We start from the raw sequence: 22,660 nt of genomic DNA, 5'->3' as shown, positions 1-22,660 counted from the left end.
GTAGAAGGCACATCATTCTGGTTCGAGAGTGAAGTTAACGCTGAAGCCAGAAACAGAGACGAGAGCCTGAGGCTCCTCACCGGGAACCGCTACTACACTTCACTTTATCACATCTGGACATGGGCTGAACCCATCTTCTTGTACGTTTGCTTACTTTATGAGAGGTACTTGACTTTTATTAATCCAACTCTAATAAAATCTGACTTTATTTATAAAAATATTTCTCTTAACTTGTCCTGTATTAAAAAACAGGATATTCTGAAAAGTCGACATGCACTATACCCCATAAGAAAACACTGACCTTAAATATTTTTTAAAAAGAACACACTACTGGAAAATGAAGTATTATATCTTCTCCTGAATAGATGACCTTAATATGATGTATCTACTTTTTTCCTCCAAATATATACTTAAAATATTAAAAGTCAGTCATAATTAAAGAGAATACTTATGTAAAGTGAAAAAGTGGAAAAATACTGACTCACAAGGATGTGCGCAGCCACTTAATTTGCATATTTCTATGGCTTTCCTACTTTAATTCTCGGACTTCACAAATTAAATATCTGCTAAAGTTTTCGTCTAAGATTCTTGTAAAAAAAGACCAAACAAAACCACAACAGAACACTTACTTTTATTCGGTGATCATCCATGTCTGCAACTGTTGCTACTCTAATAAACATGGGATTTCTTTTGTCTATGACCTCAAGCTTCATTTTTTTCTGGAATCCATGTGGAGGTTTCTGCCATAACAGAAAATTTTATACAGTGAGATTCAGAGGAAGGGAAGGTGAGCTCTATGTCACAAAGACAGAATTAAAAAAAAAAAAAGATGAGTTATTAAGGGAACTAGCTTTTCAAACTCAAGTTCCTAGAATGGCTTTGGACCTCACTCTCCCTATTGAAAACATAATCCCAAATCACATCGTCAAGCCCACAGGCAATAGCAACAGCCTGAGCAACTAGTCACAGGAGCAAACAGAAAGCCAAAGATCTTAAGATGAAATTCAAAATACTATGGTTTTTTTTGATTAGCCACAGGGATGACGAGTTTCTTCTCATTGGTCGGAGGTGTCTGGGCAAAAATCAACAAACATGAAAATTATTTTTAAAAAAGAGGGAAGAAACTTCAAGTGGCAAAGATGAGACACAGAGATTAGAGGTGGTAGTGGGACCAAAAAGCAACAGATGTCTTTTTAAGAAGAGAATTAGCAATCAAGACATGCAAGATGGAATTGCTCTACTAAGAACAAGAATGAGAATGAGGACCTACAGCTACCCACACCTCAATACTCAGCAAAAACCCATCAGCCTCTGAAAAATTTACAGGCAGAAGGCAAGGTGATTGCTAATGGGTGTAATAAAAGTGTTACTGTGAAAATCAAGTGTGAAAATTATGTAAAGGATGCAGAACAATTAATGCAAGGTACCTAAAGACCAAACGAGAGAAATCTTAATTTTCCCTCTGATATCACTGTGACACTAGATATGCAGACTGAGCTTGATGTAATTTTATCCAGTTCAAAGCAAAGTGCAAAGCAGCTCTTCTTTGTACGAGGCTACGTTAAAGTCAGAGAGTCAGGTAAAATCCATAAATATGACATGACTCTAAACATTACTCATTTATAAATCCTGAATCTACTCTCAGATGGAGTATTTACTCTCAGATGGAATCATACATATTCTTTGATATGGCTTTTCTTCATGTAATATAGTTTTTCTCTCAAAAATTTTGATGTTCTTTTCTTATGTATTTGGGTCCATGCCTACTAATTAATTCTATCATTAAACATCCTAGAAATTTATGCACAAAAGGATCCATTAAATAAAAATGTTGTTTATGATAGACTGTTCACATTTTTTTTAAATAAAGTATTTAAAATATCTTTCTTTCCCTTTAAATTCATGGGAAAATACAAATTATAAAGATATATGAGATTTAAAAAATTTTTAAATACATTTCATTTCTTATTCCTCCCTTGCACACAACTGAGATTAACTCTGAATCTTAATATGGAAGAAGCAATGACCCTGAGTTAGAAAGTTACTATTATAAAAACAGACGACCTTGCATTTTGGTAGTCAAACATGCTGATTTATAGCAATAAAAGAAAAAAAAAAACCCAGCATCTCAGCTTGCCATAAACAAACCCAAAGGAATGATCAAATATAATTTTCATTATAAAGCAATATCTCGTCCTGTTTGGTCTTTCAGAATATCTAGCTGGAAAAACAGAAGTGTGCTGTACAACCAACTCACTGCAAACCAATTCAAATATAAGTATTTTCCAAGGAGACTTTAAAGTTCAAAATGGAAGTATTTTTTAGATGCCAACAACAAAACCCCCAGTAACAATTTTGCTTTTCTAAATTGTAAAAATTCAGAAACAACTTCTTTGGTCTTCTGTTTCTCTCCTATTCCTGTTCACCAATACTCTTTCTGTTCTTAAATTTCAATGACTGAACACTATCATCAACACAAATTAATCAAATATTGTAAAATATAATATCTCACCACTTTGAAAGCTCTTGCAGGAGCAGGTAAAGAATTGGTTTCTTCTAAGTATTTATCCCAAGAAAAATGTTTCACATTTGGATAACCTAAGAATAAAAACAGTAAATCCTGTCAGGTTTAACCAAAATGATAGTGAGAACCACAAACTGACCTATAAAATTATGAGATATTGTTATCATTATAATGAATAAAATTATGTTCATATTACACAAAATAACTTTAAACTGGTTACACATTCAGAGCTACTTGTAATAATGAAATCATTTTCATCTAGAGCATGATTTCTTTATCAACTTTTAAATGAAAATTTAATATATACAATTTTCATTCTCAGGTAAGGAGAGTCTTACAACACAAAATACACACAAACATAACTACCCTTTAAAATCTAGCAATTTGGGCTTCCCTGGTGGCGCAGTGGTTGAGAGTCTGCCTGCCGATGCAGGGGACGCAGGTTCGTGCCCCGGTCCGGGAAGATCCCACATGCCACGGAGCGGCTGGGCCCGTGAGCCATGGCTGCTGAGCCTGCGCGTCCGGAGCCTGTGCTCCGCAACGGTAGAGGCCACAACAGTGAGAGGCCCGCGCACCGCAAAAAAAAAAAAAAAAACTAGCAATTTTACTTCTAATAATCTAGGAAAAATTTCATATGTGTATACAAAGAAAATGTATCATTGTTTGTAAATGTGAAAATGTAAAAAGCAGTTAAATGACCATCAATACAGAAATGTGCAAAATATATATATAAATACAGTAAGTGTAAAATAGAAAGCATTTATTAAAAAGAATGAGGCAGGTTTATATATATCAATATGTGAAATATTCCTGATAGTCATATTGTTAGGCCAAACAAATAAGTTAAAATAAATCATGGAACAGTATTAACAAAATGTCTAAAAACAAATATCCTTCCTCCCTCCCACCCTCCTTTTGCTTCCTCCAGAGTCCAAAACCCAGTAGGAAGACATGAGTAGGAATTAATGTTGGCCCAGTAGGGTAGGAAATTGGCTACTTTATATAGTTCCCTTTATGGGGACTGAAAAAATAAGTAAATATACTGGAGACAATAGAAGCCAGATTTCTCAATAGCTAAAAAGAGAGGTATAAATATGATAAGTGGAAAACCAGAATGAATTCAGTGGTGTTGGATGTGAACTGAAGCTAATGGTATAAATTCATGGTTTTCAATATCTACAAATGGATATAGAAATACACATAAATTTTTTATATGTTTACATAACTGTATTTTCTATGCCTACTGAGAGGCCAGAAGCAGCATTAGTCCAGTAGCAGTGAGCATACCTAGTGTCTAGGTCTTAGTGTCTAAATAGCATTCTCTATGAAAAGGAACCATGGAGTCTGGGAGAAATGGGTGACTTCAGGGTTGGGTCAGGGAAAGCACAAGATAAGCCTAGCTGTAGCAGAAAATAGGAAATTCTCCAAAAAATGATAAAAAAAAAACATGTCAAAAGGACACAGAACCCAGCTTAAAAGGGCTCCCGCTGGCCAAATCTGAGAAAATCTGGCCATAAAAATAAATAAGGTACTATAGTAATGGATTATAACCCATTGATGACAATAGTAATGTATGGGTCCATGCTGATATAAATAAACTGAATGATAAATAGGAAGATGAGAAAACTATTCTTTGCAGAAGAATGTCAACTAATTACGTACAAGGAATGATGGAATAAGAAAAATTACCATTTAGCAACTGTCGGAATAATAATTCACACTAGAAATATCAACAGATGCTACAACTAGTGAGTGACATGGAAATGAAGTGCAGGATATTTATACAATCTCAAAGTGTCTCTCCCAAATACTTATCAATTACAGAGAGAAAAAAAATGACATCTGTGAAGAAGCCTGGTAACTACCACCTTGATCAATTACTAGTAAAAGTCAACCAGTAATGACACAAATGGACATCAGCTGCCACATGAGAGGATGCGATGAGAACACAGCACTGTTTCTGGGATATTCCTGCCAAAAATGCATACCCCGGGTCTAATCACGAGGAAGCACCAATCATGCCCAAATTAAGTAATATTCTACAAAATGACTACTCTGTAGTCATTAATTCTCAAGCATATGGCGGTCATAAAAGTCAAGCAGAGCCAAGTGAAGGAGACCAGAGAAATATGACAACCGAGTAACATGCGTGATCCTTTGGTCATAAATGACATCACTGGTACAACTGCCAAACTTGAATGGGTCTCTGGTTCAAGGGTATAGATGGGCCATTTACTGTTCTTGCAACTTTTCTGTTCATTCTACTGAATTATAAAAGTCCATGAAAGGAGACAGAAGACTTGGTAATCTGCCTCACATCAGAAGTCACTAATAATGCCTCACACCACCCCTTCCCAGGGTACCTAACCCAGTGCTGTGAAAACACAGCCAGGAACCTGTTGCTCACTGGTCCTGTTTATTTACTGGATCCCTGATGATCACTAAAAGGATGATAAGAAAAAAAAGATCATTATCAAACTGGGAAATCCAAAAGAATCCTCACAGCAATTCAGATGGTGATAGTGGCAATCACTATTCACCACTCCTAATATGACATAAGCCACAGGACTCAGGAGGACTGAATGGGAGAAATCTTCCAGGCAGCAACACATGTGGGCCACAAAACCATTAATACCTTGCTTTAACACTTTACAGTTTATGTAAATGCTCTTTCATCTTCAAAACAGCTCTGTAAATCAGTAAAGGACAGGAGCTTTTATCTGTGAACATAGAAGAAAACTCAGAAAGTGGAAGGGACTCGCCTCTCCCATCACAGGAATGGTTGGTGCCCTGAGTGAGTAAATGATCAGGTACTAACTGAGACGCAGTATCAAGGAACTGGGGACAAGCCTAAAACTGACACCAGCTGGCAGAATGGAATAAGACAAGTATTTGAAGCTCCAAGCTGAGTCTTTATGCTTACATGCTGCAGGCAACAACCACACAACGGCTCCTGTAACAAACCAAGGAGGCATCCTTTCCCTGTGATAATGACAGTCTTCATCACTCACAGGAGTATCCACAAGCAACCACATATACCACAGTGATGCTCTGTGTTAGCTAACCACCCCATCATTTCATATAAGCAGCAGCCACGGCACATTAGTGATATGCTCAAAAACTCATTGCCTTATGATGAAAGCCACAGAATCTGTTCTTCAGCACATGAAAATAAACTCAAATTGACATAACAAACAGTAGACCCATAATCAACACAAACCTGGAGGAGTAATAAGGGTTCTTCGATGTTCTTTACACCAACCAACTGGATGAATGTGTGGGCTAGAGGCTTCACACCTGTAGGTTATATAAATTTAAAAATCGTAATTATCAGGATAAATTCTCAAATACTAGTAAAAGTTCAAAAATGTTAGAGATTGTGAACACCTTATACAGAGTTCTATTTTTTACAATCTAATTTGAAAACAATATTTGCTATACCAAAGGATTTTTCACTCTTCCAATAAATTAGTACCAAGTAGATTTTTATCAGATACATATCGTATAAACTTGATACCAGGGAAATAGTTTTTGTTCCCACAAAAATTGTGTTATATTCCGCAACTTCAAATATAGCAAAAATTAAAAGATAATAAATTTGTGTGAGCGTGAGTGACGGGAAGTCCAGGATATTTGCAAGGTTTGGGGCATGGCCATTAGAAGAGTATACTTACCATTGTTTGAGACACGAAGAATGCAAACACAGCCTGACATTCCAAACAGTGAATGAAGAGTTCTGTTACTAACATGTTTAATAAACAGGTCAAGAAGTAGATAATGAACACAAAAATTTGGAGTTCAAGGGCAAGATCGAGGCTAAAAACACATATTTAGGAGTCATCTGCATTTGAGATGAGCAGAGAGGAGCAGAGATGCGACCATCCAGAAAATGAGTACAGAGAACAGAAAAGAGAAGAGAAAAGACAAAGAAGTCCAAGAAGGAATGACTAGTAAAGTAAGAGAGAGAAAGAAAGATGAAATCAATTGGGTCAAATGCTACTGCTAGGTCAAAGAAGAGACAAACAAGAACTGATCACTGGATTTACCAACATAAATGTCATTAGTATAGTTGAAAAGAGTTGTTTTGGTGGAGCTGGGAATGGGAAAGGGCAAAAGTCTGAATAGAGTGTGTTTAAGAGAGAGTGGAAGGAGGAGATTGGTTCAAGATGACAGAGTAGAAGGATGTGCTCTCACTCCCTCTCGTGAGAGCACCGGAAGCACAACTAACTGCTGAACGATCATCTACAGGAAGACACTGAAACTCACCAAAAAAGATACCCCACATTCAAAAACAAAGGAGAAGCCACAATGAGATGGTAGGAGGGGCACAATCACAATAAAATCAAATCCCATAACCGCTGGGTGGGTGACTCACAAACTAGAGAACACTTATACCACAGAAGTCCACCCACTGGAGTGAAGGCTCTGAGCCCCACATCAGGCTTCCCAACCTTGGGGTCTGGCACCAGGAGGAGGAATTCCTAGAGAATCAGACGTTGAAGCCTAGTGGGATTTGACTGCAGGACTTTGCAGGACTTCAACAGGACTGGGAGAAACAGAGACTCCACTCTTGGAGGGCACACACAAAGTAGTGTGCGCACTGGGACCCAGGAGAAGGAGCAGTGACCCCATAGGAGACTGAACCAGACCTACCTGCTAGTGTTGGAGGGACTCCTGCAGAGGCAGGGGGTGGCTGTGGCTCACTGTGAGGACAGGACACTGGCAGCAGAAGTTCTGGGAAGTACTCCTTGGCATGAGCATGCCCAGAGTCCACCATTAGCCCTACCAAAGAGCCGGGTAGGCTCCAGTGCTGGGTCGCCTCAGGCCAAACAACCAACAGGGAGGGAACTCAGCCCCAGCCATCAGCAGACAAGCGGATTAAAGTTTTACTGAGCTCTGTCCACCAGAGCAACACCCAGCTCTACCTATCACCAGTCCCACCCATCAGGAAGCTTGCAGAAGGCTCTTAGATAGCCTCATCCACCAGACGGCAGACAGCAGAAGCAAGAAGAGCTATAATTCTGCAGCCTGTGGAACGAAAACCACATTCACAGACAGAATGAAAAGGCAGAAGACTACGTACCAGATGAAGGAACAAGATTAACCCCCAGAAAAACAACTAAATGAAGTGCACATAGGCAACCTTCCAGAAAAAGAATTCAGAATAATAACAGTGAAGATGATCCAGGACGTCGGGAAAAAAAATGGAGGCAAAGATCAAGAAGATGCAAGAAACGTTTAACAAAGACCTAGAAGAATTAAAGAACAAACAGAGATGAACAATACAATAACTGAAATGAAAAATACACTAGAAGGAATCAAGAGCAGAATAACTTAGGCAGAAGAACAGATAAGTGACCGGCAACACAGAATGGTGGAATTCACTGCTGTGGAACAGAATAAAGAAAAAAGAATGGAAAGAAATGAAGACAGCCTAAGAGATCTCTGGGACAACATTAAACGCAACAACATTCACATTATAGGGGTCCCCGAAGGAGAAGAGAAAGGACCAAAGAAAACATTTGAAGGGATTATAGTCGAAAACTTCCCTAACATGGGAAAGGAAATAGCCACCCAAATCCAGGAAGCGCAGAGAGTCCCAGGCAGGATAAACCCAAGGAGAAACACGCGGACACACACAGTAATCAAACTGACAAAAATAAAAGACAAAGAAAAATTATTGAAAGCAACAGGGGAAAAATGACAAATAACCCACAAGAGAACTCCCATAAGGTTAACAGCTGATTTCTCAGCAGAAACTCTACAAGCCAGAAGGGAGTGGTATGATATATTTAAAGTGATGAAAGGTAAGAACCTACAACCAATATTACTCTACGTGGCAAGAATCCCATTCAGGTTCGACGGAGAAATCAAAAGCTTTACAGACAAGCAAAAGCTAAGAGAATTGAGCACCACCAAACCAGTTCTACAACAAACGCTAAAGGAACTTCTCTAAGTGGGAAACACAAAAGAAGAAAAGACCCTACAAAAGAGACCTGATAACAATTATGAAAATGGTAATAGGAACATACATATCAATAATTACCTTAGACGTGAATGGATTAAATGCTCCAACCAAAAGACACAGGCTTGTTGAATGGATACAAAAACAAGACCCATACATATGCTGTCTACAAGAGACCCACTTCAGAACTAGGGACACATACAGACTGAAAGTGAGGGGATGGAAAAAGATATTCCACGCAGACGGAAATCAAAAGAACGCTGGAGTAGCAATACTCATATCAGACAAAATAGACTTTAAAATAAAGAATGTTACAAGAGACAAGGAAGGACATTACATAATGATCAAGGGATCAATCCAAGAAGAATATATAACAATTATAATATATATACACCCAACATAGGAGCACCTCAATTCATAAGGCAACTAACAGCTATAACAGAGGAAATCGATAGTAACACAATAATAGTGGGGGACTTTAACACCTCACTTACACCAATGGACAGATCATCCAGGCAGAAAATTAATAAGGAAACACAAGCTTTAAATGACACAATAGACCAGATATATTTAATTGATATTTATAGGACATTCCATCCAAAAACAGCACATTACATTTTCTTCTCAAGTGCACATGGAACATTCTCAAGGAGAGATCACATCTTGGGTCACAAATCAAGCCTCAGTAAATTTAAGAATACTGAAATCATATCAAGCATCTTTTCCAACCACAACGCTATGAGATTAGAAATCAATTATGGGGAAAAAAACGTAAAAATCACAAACACATGGAGGCTAAACAATATGTTACTAAATAAGCAAGAGATCACTGAAGAAATCAAAGAGGAAATAAAAAAATACCTAGAGGCAAATGACAACAAAAATACGATCAAAAACCTATGGAATGCAGCAAAAGCAGTTCTAAGAGGGAAGTTTATACCAATACAATCCTACCTCAAGAAACAAGAAAAATCTCAAATAAACAATCTAACCTTACACCTTAAGGAACTAGAGAAAGAAGAACAAACAAAACCCAAAGTTAGTAGAAGGAAAGAAATCGTAAAGATCAGAGCAGAAATAAATGAAATAGAAACAAAGAAAACAATAGCAAAGATCAATAAAACCAAAAGCTGGTTCTTTGAGAAGATAAACAAAATTGATAAACCATTAGCCAGACACATCAAGAAAAAGAGGGAGAGGACTCAAATCAATAAAATTAGAAATGAAAAAGGAGAAGTTACAACACACAAGGCAGAAATACAAAGCATCCTAAGAGACTACTACAAGCAACACTATGCCAATAAAATGGACAACCTGGAAGAAATGGACAAATTCTTAGAAAGGTATAACCTTCCAAGACTTAACCAGTAAGAAACAGAAGAGATGAACAGACCAATCACAAGTAATGAAATTGAAACTGTGATTAAAAATCTTCCAACAAACAAAAGTCCAGGACCAGATGGCTTCACAGGTGAATTCTACCAAACATTTAGAGAAGAGCTAACACCCATCCTTCTCAAACTTTTCCAAAAACTGAAGAGGAAGGGAAATTCCCAAACTCATTCTATGAGGCCACCATCACCCTGACACCAAAACCAGACAAAGATACTACAAAAAAAGAAAATTACAGACCAATATCACTGATGAATATAGATGCAAAAATCCTCAATAAAATACTAGCAAACAGAATCCAACAGCACATTAAAAGGATCAGACTATACTACAAAGCTACAGTAATCAAGACAATATGGTACTGGCACAAAAACAGAAATATAGATCAATGGAACAGGAGAGAAAGCCCAGAGATAAACCCATGTATGGTCAACTAATCTATGACAAAGGAGGCAAGGATATACAATGGAGAAAAGACAGCCTCTCCAGTAAGTGGTGCTGGGAAAACTGGACAGCTACACGTAAAGAATGAAATTAGAACACTCCCTAACACCATATACAAAAATAAACTCAAAATGGATTAAAGACCTAAATGTAAGACCAGACACTATAAAACTCTTAGTGGAAAACATAGGAAGAACACTCTTTGACATAAATCACAGCAAGATCTTTTTTGATCCACCTCCTAGAGTAATGGGAATAAAAACAAAAATAAAAAAACGGGACCTAATGAACCTTCAAAGCTTTTGCACAGCAAAGGAAACTACATACAAGACGAAAAGACAACCCTCAGATGGGAGAGAATATTTGCAAATGAATCAACAGACAAAGAATTGATGTCCAAAATATATACACAGCTCATGCAGCTCCATATTAATAAAACAAGCCACCCAATCAAAAAATGGGCAGAAGATCTAAACAGACATCTCTCCAAAGAAGAAATACAGATGGCCAAGAAGCACATGAAAAGTTGCTCAACATCACTAATTATCAGAGAAATGCAAATCAAAACTATAATGAGGTATCACCTCAAACCGGTTAGAATGGGCATCATCAGAAAATCTACAAACAACAAATGCTGGAGAGGGTGTGGAGAAAAGGGAATCCTCTTGCACTGTTGGTGGGAATGTAAATTGATACAGCCACTATGGAGAATAGTATGGAGGTTCCTTAAAAAACTAAAAATAGAATTACCATATGACCCATAATCCCACTACTGGGCATATACCCAGAGAAAACCATAATTCAAAAAGACACATGTAGGGCTTCCCTGGTGGCGCAGTGGTTGGGAGTCTGCCTGCCGATGCAGGGGACACGGGTTCGTGCCCCGGTCCGGGAGGATCCCACATGCCGTGGAGCAGCTGGGCCCATGAGCCATGGCCGCTGAGCCTGCGTGTCTGGAGACTGTGCTCCGCAACAGGAGAGGCCACAACAGTGAGAAGCCCCCGTACCGCAAAAAAAAAAAAAAAGAAAAAAGACACATGTACCCCAATGTTCATTGCAGCACTATTTACAATAGCTAGGTCATGGAAGCAACCTAAATTCCAATCAACAGATGAATGGATAAAGAAGATGTGGTACGTATATACAATGGAATATTACTCAGCCATATAAAGGAACGAAATTGGGTCATATGTAGAGACATGGATGGATCTAGAGACTGTCATACAGAGTTAAGGAAGTCAGAAAGAGAAAAACAAATATCGTATATTAACGCATATATGTGGAACGTAGAAAAATGGTACAGATGAACCAGTCTGCAAGGCAGAAACAGAGACACAGATGTAGAGAACAAACATATGGACACCAAGGGGGGAAACTGGGGGGCAGTGGTGGTGGTGATGGGATGAATTGGGAGATTGGGAGCAACGTATATACACTAATATATATAAAACAGATAACTAATAAGAACTTGCTGTACAAAAAATAAAATAAATAAACAAAATGGAAAGCCAAAAAAAAAAAAAAGAGAGAGAGAGTGGAAGGAGATGGGAATAGCTAACTCAGAAAATACATTTAAGGGGTTGTGTTTTAAAAGGAAGCAGAGAAATGAGAAATTAGAAAAAGGGAGGTTGTTGGTTTTTTTTCAATTTGGGACATACTTAGGGGAAGCTGGATTAGGCATATATGGAAATCTCTGTACATTAAGTTTGGAATTACTTCAAAATAAAACTTTTTTTTAAAAGATGGGAAATATTACTTCATTTATTTAAGGCATATATGCTGAGCGACTACCATGATCAGGGCACTGTTCGAGGTGCTAGGGCTACAACAACTATCAAAACAAACAAAAATCCTTTCTCCTGCTTGGGTACCGTAGGAATAATTCAAAAGAGAGGGATGACCCATCAATGCAGAAGAGAACTCACTCTGTGCGAGGGAACAGAAAAGCGTGAGAGCACGGGGACATCACGCACAGTTAGAGAGAAGGTTCCACAGAGATCAGAAAGGTGGGGAGACTACATGGTGGGAGCATGTGGACCTCTCTTTTGACCATGTCTATTTTGTCAGTGATACAGGAAGCAAACTTATCAACTGAGTGGGAGAAAACGAGAGGGGCTGTGAAAGATTTGAGGGAATAAAAAGGGGAGTGAAATTTACTGGAAGAATAGACAAGGACATGTAGCAGGATTATGGGGCAGGACTAAGGGCCCCGTTGAGGTTAGCAGTCATGAAAGTGAGTTAGGCCAGTCAGCATGTTGTGTCTTTCTCCAGCTATATTCAACCGCTGAGGCACAGGCAGAGAGTAGGCAGAAAGTCAGATTCAACCAGAACTGGGATTTTGCCAGGCAAACACAATATAAGGAAGTAGAGGCTATACTTACAAGGGAGTAGTTATAACAGTATTGCAAAATATACAAGCATCTAGAGGAATATTACAATTAAAACCTTAAAAAAAAAAGTTGGTAGAACATTTCCCATCTGTGTTCTCAAAAATGATAGGAATCATGAAGTTTAAAAAAAAACGTCAGGACCCTATGATCAAATATTTGAGGAAAATAACACATCTCCCTCTTAGAGATTTACAAAATACATCACTGGCATATTAAAGACTGCAGTTATTCTACACCAGGCATACTTCACCTTATTCCACTTGGCTTTACTGTGCTTTGTAAAGATCACGTTTTCCTACAAATTGAAGGTTTGTGGCAATGCTGTGTCGTCAGAAGATGGTTAGCATTTTTTATCAGTAAAGCGTTTTTAAATTAAGGTATATACATTGCTTTTTTAGACATAATGCTATTGCACACTTAACAGACTACAGAGAACTTTCTAGGAAATGTTGCAAGTGAACTAACATCCAGTCACCACTTTCCAAGTCAATCTTTCCAAGTGAGCAGCTCTGACCAGTAACACAAGATGAGCTGATGGAACCCCAACTTAATGCTGATTTTTCTCAAAATTATTTCAGTAGAAAATAACTTTAAATTTATAGTTGAAGGTTTTTATTCACTTATTGAATATCTCCTGCCCACCCTCCCTGACACTATTATTTTTCTGAATCTATATAGGGTTACATGTGTATGTGTATGTCATTATTTTAGAAATGTGAAAGGAAGACATAATGCCGCCCAGTTCATATGGCAATTGGTACATTTCTTACACTATACATTGTCATAAAAGATATTTGAATACCCAATTCCTTCCGAGGCATTATTATAAATTGTATAAGCGAAACTGTGGCGCTCGATTTCCAGCTGTACTATTCTTTCCTAGACAATTATTTGGTTATGCATTATTAGTAATGATGCAGCCTTTATTTTAGGGAAATTTTTATTTTATTCTAGGGAAAGCTGTTAATTGATATAGGGATCCTTAAAAATGAAAAAATAAGTATATGATACTTTAATTTTTTCCTTCCCAATTTAAGACAACTATCAAGTACTTCTAATTAACTGTCAGGTTCGCGTTGATTGAAATACAAGCATTAGACATAATTAACTCTTTTGATTTTACTGGATTTCTCTATAAATTATAAGCGAGGAAAATACTGTTAGCGTATTTTGGCCACTCATTCCTGTACTGCCTGAATCTTATATAAGGTTTTAATATTATTTAAATATTGGTCAAAGTCACCGTCTAAAATAAACCAGGAAACTGTCTCAATGATGAAAATAAAAATAGCCCTATTTTTATCTAGCTTACTTATAGCTCCTCAATAAACAAACACCACTTCGTTCAGAAGTTGGAAGGCTGTGAAATCCTTTGTTACTATTGAAACACAAGTCATCTCTTAGTCCCATCTAGTGTTCAGAAGCAGAAATGTAACCAAGAAAAGATATATTGAAGAACAACTAATGGTGAAAAGTTTGGCAAATCGTTGCTCCCTGTGCCTTTCCTTTCTTTCTTTGGGGTTTTTCTGTGTATTGTTAAAGAACTCCATCTCCAAAAAATATTTTTTTTAAGTCCACTTCACAAGTAAGTGCAAATTATTTATGAAGGCTGCTAAGATCTAATCAGACCTAGACTGGTAGATAATAACAGAAATAATAATTCATGAAAAATCCATGTTTGTAATATAGAGCGAGCAAACATTAAGATCCTCATTTTATGGAAACACTGAGAGGTTAAGCGATTTGGGGTTAAAAAGAAAGGGACCTTGGTTCTATCAGTCACAGCCAAAAGCTAAACGAAAGTCAGGTGCACACGCTGGGCTCCCCAGATCTCGGCAGAGAGTCAAACAAGAACATTTCAAGACGCTCACTTAAGGAAAACCTCAAAGTCTTCATTCAAGCAATGGTTTAGATTCTTTGAAGCAATACAGCACACTTGGTCTCTCTCAATCCCTAAATCCAGAGCATGACGACTGTCAATTTATTTCCCAGGGCCCACCTTCCTGGCTCCCACTCTGCGCTCACTCTTCAGGGCTTCCAACACTCTGTTTTACTACTAAACCCCAAACCTCATCATACGGAGTCATCGTAGTTCTTTTCATCCCTAACTCATTTCCAAACCCATTCCCCACAGTGGCTGTTTTCAATATTCGTAATTTGCTTCAAGATTAAAACCTGATTTCACTAACACAGTGACTACTAGGAACAGATAAAGGAGGTCCCCCCACCTCATCACTCTAGCGTCAATTTTCCTTTCCTGTCTTCATTTCCTCCATGAGTGAGAATAAAGCTTATTTCTTCCCAAGGCTAGCCCCTCCTACAGGACGCGGTATCCTCAATTATTCAGTCTCAGATATCTCCGCTCTCCCTCTACGGTGGCTTCCTTCCTTCAACTAAGCTCAACACTCTCTGTGTGCAGGAAACCCTCCTCAAGGGTTGACTCCCCCTCAGGCAATAATCCACTTTCACCTTCATGGCCAAACTTCTGTGCTTGATGTCCTTTACAGCTATCTCTTTAACCTTTTGCAAACTGGTTTCTGTTTCTAAAATTCTTATTTTAATCCTCACACCACCTTGTGAGATAGGAACTATTTAATCCTTTCTGCAAAGGGGGCAACTAAAGCTTAGAGGAGTTAAGTCACTTACTGAATCCCCGGGCTGCCATACCCCAAACATACCATTTTTGCCCCATGGGCTTAAACATAAGCAGCGCTTTCCGGGAATATTTCATCCCAACATCTAAGTACTAATTCCTATCACTCTTCATGGTCCAGTTCAAATCCCATGTCCCCAGGAAGACCTCCCCGAGAACACTCCAGTGAGTCAGTCAGCCTTTCCTTCCATTTGCCACCAGAGACAGCAAGCAGTTGGTTCCATTAAGCACTAACCACCATCAACTCTGCAGCCAAGACAGTAGTGCTGCGTTTCTCTCCAGCAGCCAAGACAGCAGTGCTGCGTTTCTCTCCGTTCCCAGACACTGAGCCCCTCAAGACTGAAGTGCAGAGCTACCTGGGTCCCTGTCATCTCTGTGACTCATCACCACCATCAAGGGCTGCTTTCCAAATTTAATGGTTGATGACAAACCTGTTAACTCTGACAACGCTCTAAGAAACTGACAACGCAATGCAGCTTTTCAACATTATTTTGGGCAGACACATAAAACTAATATTACTCTCACTGTACAAATGTGAAAGAGCCCCATCTCTAAAAAAAAAATAGAAGAAGTGTGCAATCCACTTGGAAACAACAGTAAAAGGTCCCAGCCCCATATTTGTTCTAATTCACTAACTCAATGCTTCTCTTTTTCATAGATCTGTTTGATGATTTTTCAGCCTAACTCACTGGGATACTGGACTGAAATTCAAAGACGGCTGAAGTGGCAACCTCATGCTAGTCCACAGTCGCCTAAGTCCTGCTGTCATGGCTTCCTGGTTCCCAAAAGACAAGGTCACGTGAAAATAACATTTTTTGGGGGAGGTGGGATTGGGTCACATATTGCTATTATTTATTATTATTATTAATATTATCATTTTGTTAACTTTTTATTTTATACTGGAGTATAGTTAATTAACAATGTTGTGCTAGCAAAGCGACTGATTCGGTTATACAAATACATGTATCTATTCCGAAGATAACATTTCTTAAAAGCAAGATTCCTTCCCAGGGCCTGAGGGAAGAGAGGGGGTGACTCCTCATTGTGGAGCCCAGCCCTCAGGCATCGGAAGATGATTGAGGGAAAGAGGCCACACGCTGCGCCGGGAGGATGGTGGCATCCTCACTGGGAGGGCTTTCCTTCTGCCATCCTTAAAGTTCTTTCCAATATTCCAATATTCTGTGATATTTAGGATTATTCCTAAGTCTAATCACTGTCAAGGGGATAGAATTAAACGACTACCAACTACCAGTAATAAAAGCACAGAGGAAACCCAGAGGTAAACCAATTATTATTCTAATATATGTATATTATTTCCTTTCATTAAAAACTACTTCAATCCTACATAAATTTAAATCCCACGTAGCACTCCTCTTTGGAAGGAAGAAATGTTTTACTGCAATTAAACATGCAGTACCACAAATGTGTGTGTGTGTGCGCGCACACGTGTGTGTGTGTGCATGCATGCGTGAGCGCTTTCAAATTCCCACTAAGGTAAAAAGAGATAAGATCACTGTCCAATTCAAAGGGAAAAAATCTCATTTCCAAACTATTTTAAATTGGGAAACAATCCAATTTGTATCCTCAATTACATACCTAAGTAATTTATGCAGATACTAACCATTCGAAAATTCGAAGATCAAAGAACATAATATTTAATAAGGCTGGAGAAATTCCAGTGCACTTAAGCAATTTTCAATGTGCCTTAATTGTATATTGAGGCAGAGAACACACCGCTATTCCTTTTCTGACAATTAATAAAATATAACTTCAAGAGTTAGAAGTATAAGTATATCCTCAAAGTACATTCCATTCTAAAAATAATTTGGTTGTGCTCATAAGAGTGCAAAATCAGAGCTGAAAGAGATCAATTTTTCCCCTGCTCTTTCTAATAAGAACCCAGGATGCTTCCTAGTCCCTAGGCATTTGCCATCAAAGAAAAATGTGACAAATTCTTCTAGAATTCCTCATTACTTTTTTCCAGAAGAATGTTTTTAAAGGAAATGCATCTTACGTCAAATAAGCAACTTAACTTTTAAACCCTATAATACTTATAAGACCACAAAAATAACTGGAACTAACATCCACCCATTTTGTTTAAATCAGGCAAAAGCTCTAAAAAAAGTTCTCCCTAAATGAATCAGAACTTTAAAAACAAAAAGCTCTCATTTCAACAAATTCTAACTACTGTTTTAAAGTATCATTTATTAATAAAAGGACTGGATCCTAGTCATCAAGTTGGTACTGCCACCATCACAGCACATCAAACACAGGAGGGAGAAATATGTTCCTCCCAGGACAGATTACAATATTTCTAAATTTACAGTTTTCTCATCTATTCACTCACTCAAGATAGGTACACATAATTTTAAATGAAACAAAAACCACCAGTTTGCAGAAAATACGAAAGAGAAGAACATGGTAAGCAATACGATGAGGATTCAATCAGCAAACCCAGAATGCGGGAGACTCAACAGGAAAAACCACCTGGTTTCTTCAGTAAAAGTTACAAGGGGAAGAAAATGATGGAGGAATAGGAATCTATAAATTAAAACTGATCAAGAGAAACATCAAAGCAATCATAAAATGTGCATCTTATTTGGACCTAAAGCAAGCAAGAAAGAAAACCAAGACAATTGGGGGAGAATGTTTAAGTATGTTAGTGACATTATGCCATTTATAACTTTATATATTTGAAGAAAGAAAAAGAATATCTTTAGAAGAGACATTCACAGATGAAATGCCATGGTATCTGGAATTTGCTTCAAAGCAATCCTGGTGTTGGGAATTTAGGAGTAGGAAAACATAGGAAACAAGACTGATGTAAACTGGTAACTGCTGGTGGTAGTTAATGGCTGCAGGAGGGTCACGCTATTATTCTCACTTTTGTATATACTTGAAATGGTTTATGTTTCAATAATAAATTTGATAGCAAACTGAATAAAAAGATACCCTATGAGGAAAATTATGCTTTGCAGAAAAAAGCTGGGTTAAACATACTAAAATATTGACAAGTACTTGACTCTATGCGATGTGATCATGGAACTGCTTTAAAAAATTCTGTGAAAACCATATGTAACATGTAATTCAGATTTTTAAAATTCACCGTTTAAAAGTCTGAATAGCAAATGGCTTTCACTGTCTCTCCTTTTTTAAAACAATGCAAGTAAAACTGATGCCTGTCTGAGAATCCAATTTGAGGATTAATGGAAATTATTGATGGCTCTATTGAATATTTAAATATACACACACTGAAAAAGACAGGAAACAAGCTTTCCTGAAACTGAGCTACATTTATAAAAATTAAACTCCATTTGCTACTGTAACATTAGCCTTATTTTATAAAGATGTCTGTCACTTCTCGTTGTAAGTATTCTCCAGAAGGAACCAAACAGTGCAGAAATGACTTTCACCAGCAAACTGAATTGTAGTTTCATCAACGAACATGAATTTGGTATGAAAAGTCATTATTTCAATTGCTTAATCAAAATCTCATGGTTTTATTATAATTATTTTATGATTATGTAATTTTAGAATTATGTTGCTCCCACTACTTTATGTAGTATAGTCAACACCCATAAGGATTAAAAACAATATTCCTCAATTAATAATTTGTATTTCAGCAATTATAAATAGTTAAGTTAGCTACTGGGCATGAAAACATGAAAGGAAGATTAAAATATTTTCCTGAAAAATGAGATGAAGGGGAAGTGTGAGTCCGTGCATACATTCACGTGTGAGTATCTGTTGGGAGTGTGGTATGAATTGCACTTCCACAGGAGGAAGTCAACTAAAATACAAATCACGAAGTAGAATTAAAGGATGTTATTTAGAAATATACGCCATATGGAACAGGTAAAAAGTTAAAAATCTGAAATGGGAAAGAGTGGGACAGAGCACTTTTACTTTAGTCATAAGCTTTGCATTATTACTGTTTTTAAATCATGTACTTGGATAAACACTCAATTAATAAAGCACACAGCAATGGAAAAAATGTCTCACCAATAGTCATAGCTCTCATCCCAGTTGTCAAAATGTACGAGGAAACGATTGTCCACCATATCTGTTACCGTAGCAACACAGATGAATGCAGGGTTCTTTTTGTCTACAGCTTCAAGCTTCATTCCAACTCGAAAGCCTGATGGGATCACTGTCTATGAAACATACAGATTTAATTAGAGATAAGCACACACTTAACAGCAAAAACCTGCACCCTCTCTGCACCTCTGCCTGAAGGCCTGGCATCCATCAACCGTATTCACATAATTTAAAAATCAAGAACCACTTTTACAGCAGAGTTGCTTTCCAGCAAGTAGCAATAAGAAAAGTGTCCTGTTGCTACACCCAATTAACTATCTGGACCTTTAAAACTTACACACCCATAACCTCACAAAGTTAATTAATTTTAACATGTGTCCTGATACTTTAGATGACTACACAAGTTAGGCAAGTTTTATTTACTGTAGAGTTTACTTTCAGTTTTTCTTTTCCTTTATTACAGACTTAACAATGAAAATTATTTCACACAAAATAAGCACTTACGCTAAAAATGTGTGTAAGTCAGTATAAATTCACTCCCACTTCTGAAAAGGTCTTTCAAAAGAGTACTCTATTGAAAGTAGGTCATCTTCCTATACAAAAGGCTACAAATTATTACAACTTTGATTCAACAATACAGATATTATTCACAATAGCACGAAAAGAACTGGCTGTTAACACATACAGCCATTCAAAATAGTGTGTAACATATGGAAATCCACAGATTATCAGCCATCTGGGACATGAGACTAAGACAATAATAAGTTCAGTAAGACTTAGTGCTTGAGGTGCTGCAGGTGTAAACATTCCTTACAATCTTTTGTGAGGAAAAGTATCTGAATCTCAGAGAAGTACCTGAATATCAGTTATATCAATCACAACACATTACAAATCACTTCAGCCCTTCTCAAAAAAATCCTTCTGTCCAGACTGAAGCGCACAGATACTATTCTAATCACTTTAAGCAAAGTAGATGTTATCTCTCTTTTTACTATAATTATACAGCTATCATCAGAAAAACGTGCACAGCCATGTATCTGAATATGTTAGAGTGAAGTTCTGTCTGAGTCGAAGGATCAGGCACTAATGCTACACAGATACTGTTACTACATATTTAAGCCCTGAAATTATTTATCAATGTTCTGACCGTAAATATTTGAGTATTCTGAGGTAGAGGAATCTAGAAATAGAAAAATTAATTGCCTCTTAGATACCGAACACACAGCCCAAGATTAAGTTTTGTGCTAGCAATGCGCAGAATTTAAGACGATGGTTCAAGGCAGTGGATCAAATTCCTGACTGAACTCATCACCAGACAACCAGACAAGGATTAGGAAACTTGGAGCAGTGACAGCAAGCAGGCTGCTGAGTTTTCCACCTGACTGATCTTCCTCCCTTGTCTTGACAGAGAATGATGCCGAATGACTACGCAGTATTTACATTTCAGCAATTAAGTTATCCTCTCAATTAAGACATTTAAAAATAATAGCCTGGCTCATTATCTCTATTAATTACCTAAATGCGCGCGCGCACACACACACACACACACACACACACACACACACACTCCCTCTCCAGTTCTCTAACTCAACCTGGCTTATGTTCACAATTCGATTAGAGAATGTTTCAGCCATGACTGATGCCCTCAAAACACCCGGTTAATGTCATTTCCCAAATGAGGGTATTTGGGGTGTGTGAGAAGGTTTTCCCCACTCCTGATATTTATTTGGAGGGAATCCCTAGTGAAACATGGCTGCCTCTCTCTACGCTCTCACTCACTGTCCCTAACTGGTGAATCTGGAAAGAGGAACTGGTCACACCTTTAAGAGTAAGCTGGCCTACAGGACATAACAGTCTCCACTCTGCCCCTCTAGGAGCAAGAGCTGTCCTGCAAGAGGGTAGTCTGCCCTGGTCCAGTGCTCCTGGGCTTGGCTGGTGAGGCGGGAAGGGCCAGTAAATCTCTTCAACCCCAGGGCTCAGAATCAAGAAACGCATCTGCCAGCAGATACAGGCCATGCATGTACTCCAACTGAGCCCTTACCAACTATGAAGATGAGACTTTGGTTTTCCACCTGCTTGCTCTCTGTTCTTTCCAATGAGATCAGAACTAGGGCAGGGAAGAAGACTAACATATCAGGCCTCCTCAGAGATGCCAACAGGTCAAGAAGTGGAAAATACAAACACATCCAGACTTTGCTTCTGTTACACTGCGGAACAGAGCTAGAAGCTGGAGAGAAGATTTAAATGATAGTCCCTAGCATGCAAACCTAAATGGGGCTACATGCATCTCACTACGTGAATCCCATCTGAACAGCACTCCTAAAGCCGAGTGACAATAACAATGAAATGTCACAATTTTTCTTATGCACCTTAATTGTAAATTATAGCTAGGTTTTATACTATGTTGCCTTTTATTATTTAACAAAAAAAGACAGCCATGTTATGGCCAAAAACATATTTATTCAGGATGATTTTAAGCTAATTTTAAAGTTTAATTAAGATAAGAGCACTGTATTTACCAAAGCTATAATATTTATTATAGTTTCTTGTTATCCCTTGTAATTTATCTAGTGAAACACTCAAAAGCCAGTTCCTGTGAAAGGAGAAGTATTTTGGAGGTACTTACTATATTCTGATTTTCAAATAATGACTTGGGAGCAGCCTGAGCTTTGCATGTCTTGAGATAAGCCTGCCAATTAAATTCTTCTTCTTTATACCCTAGGGTAAGCACATATAAACACACAGTAAAATACCAAAATACTTCACACTTTAGCTTTCCCTTCCTACTTTTATCTGTAACTCCAACATGCCAAAATCAAGCAATCAGGTGACTCTTTAAATAGACAGTATTTAACTTATAATTTATATCTATGTATTTTTATACACAGGGCATTGATTTCCAACAAATTATATTATGTTTTTCAATTCTGAATGAATGGTAATGGATGAAAAGAAAAGGTGTAAGAAAGCAAACATATATTGTACTCAGATGGACTTCTTTTTATTACCAGACCATTTCTACCAGTATTTAGGTAGAATTCCTCAGCAGTGAGCTAGAGCAGTTGAGTTCTTTGTTTTTCCCTCACCCGTTCTACTCTGGGAGACTAACTTGTAGGAACAAGTGGGAAGCTGGAAAAAATGGTAATAACAACAGATAAAATCTTTCTGGCCTGTCACCACAAGAAGGACAATTCAAGATTCATGAAGTAAGCATGTTGGCAAATTACAACAATGGAAACGTCCTTGTCTTAATT

The 22,660-nt window shown here is 37.7% G+C and overlaps 1 protein-coding gene across 1 annotated transcript in view; it reads right to left on the bottom strand.

Moving 5' to 3' along the window:
* Positions 1-22,660, bottom strand: part of L3MBTL3 (L3MBTL histone methyl-lysine binding protein 3) — a 95,679-nt gene that overhangs the window by 48,984 nt on the left and 24,035 nt on the right. Inside the window, exons 10-14 of the mRNA XM_082669058.1 lie at positions 22,033-22,124; positions 19,371-19,522; positions 5,745-5,821; positions 2,513-2,598; positions 630-740 (exon numbers count right to left, since the gene is read on the bottom strand). Coding sequence (XP_082525184.1) covers positions 630-740; positions 2,513-2,598; positions 5,745-5,821; positions 19,371-19,522; positions 22,033-22,124 — 518 coding nt within the window. The remainder of the gene's footprint in view (positions 1-629; positions 741-2,512; positions 2,599-5,744; positions 5,822-19,370; positions 19,523-22,032; positions 22,125-22,660) is intronic.

The sequence above is a fragment of the Grampus griseus genome (assembly GCF_964374135.1).
Source record: "Grampus griseus genome assembly, chromosome: 13".
Classification (NCBI taxonomy): Eukaryota; Metazoa; Chordata; class Mammalia; order Artiodactyla; family Delphinidae; genus Grampus; species Grampus griseus.
The sequence above is the reverse complement of the archived record's forward strand: the minus strand, read 5'-3'. Positions and strand labels throughout refer to the sequence as shown.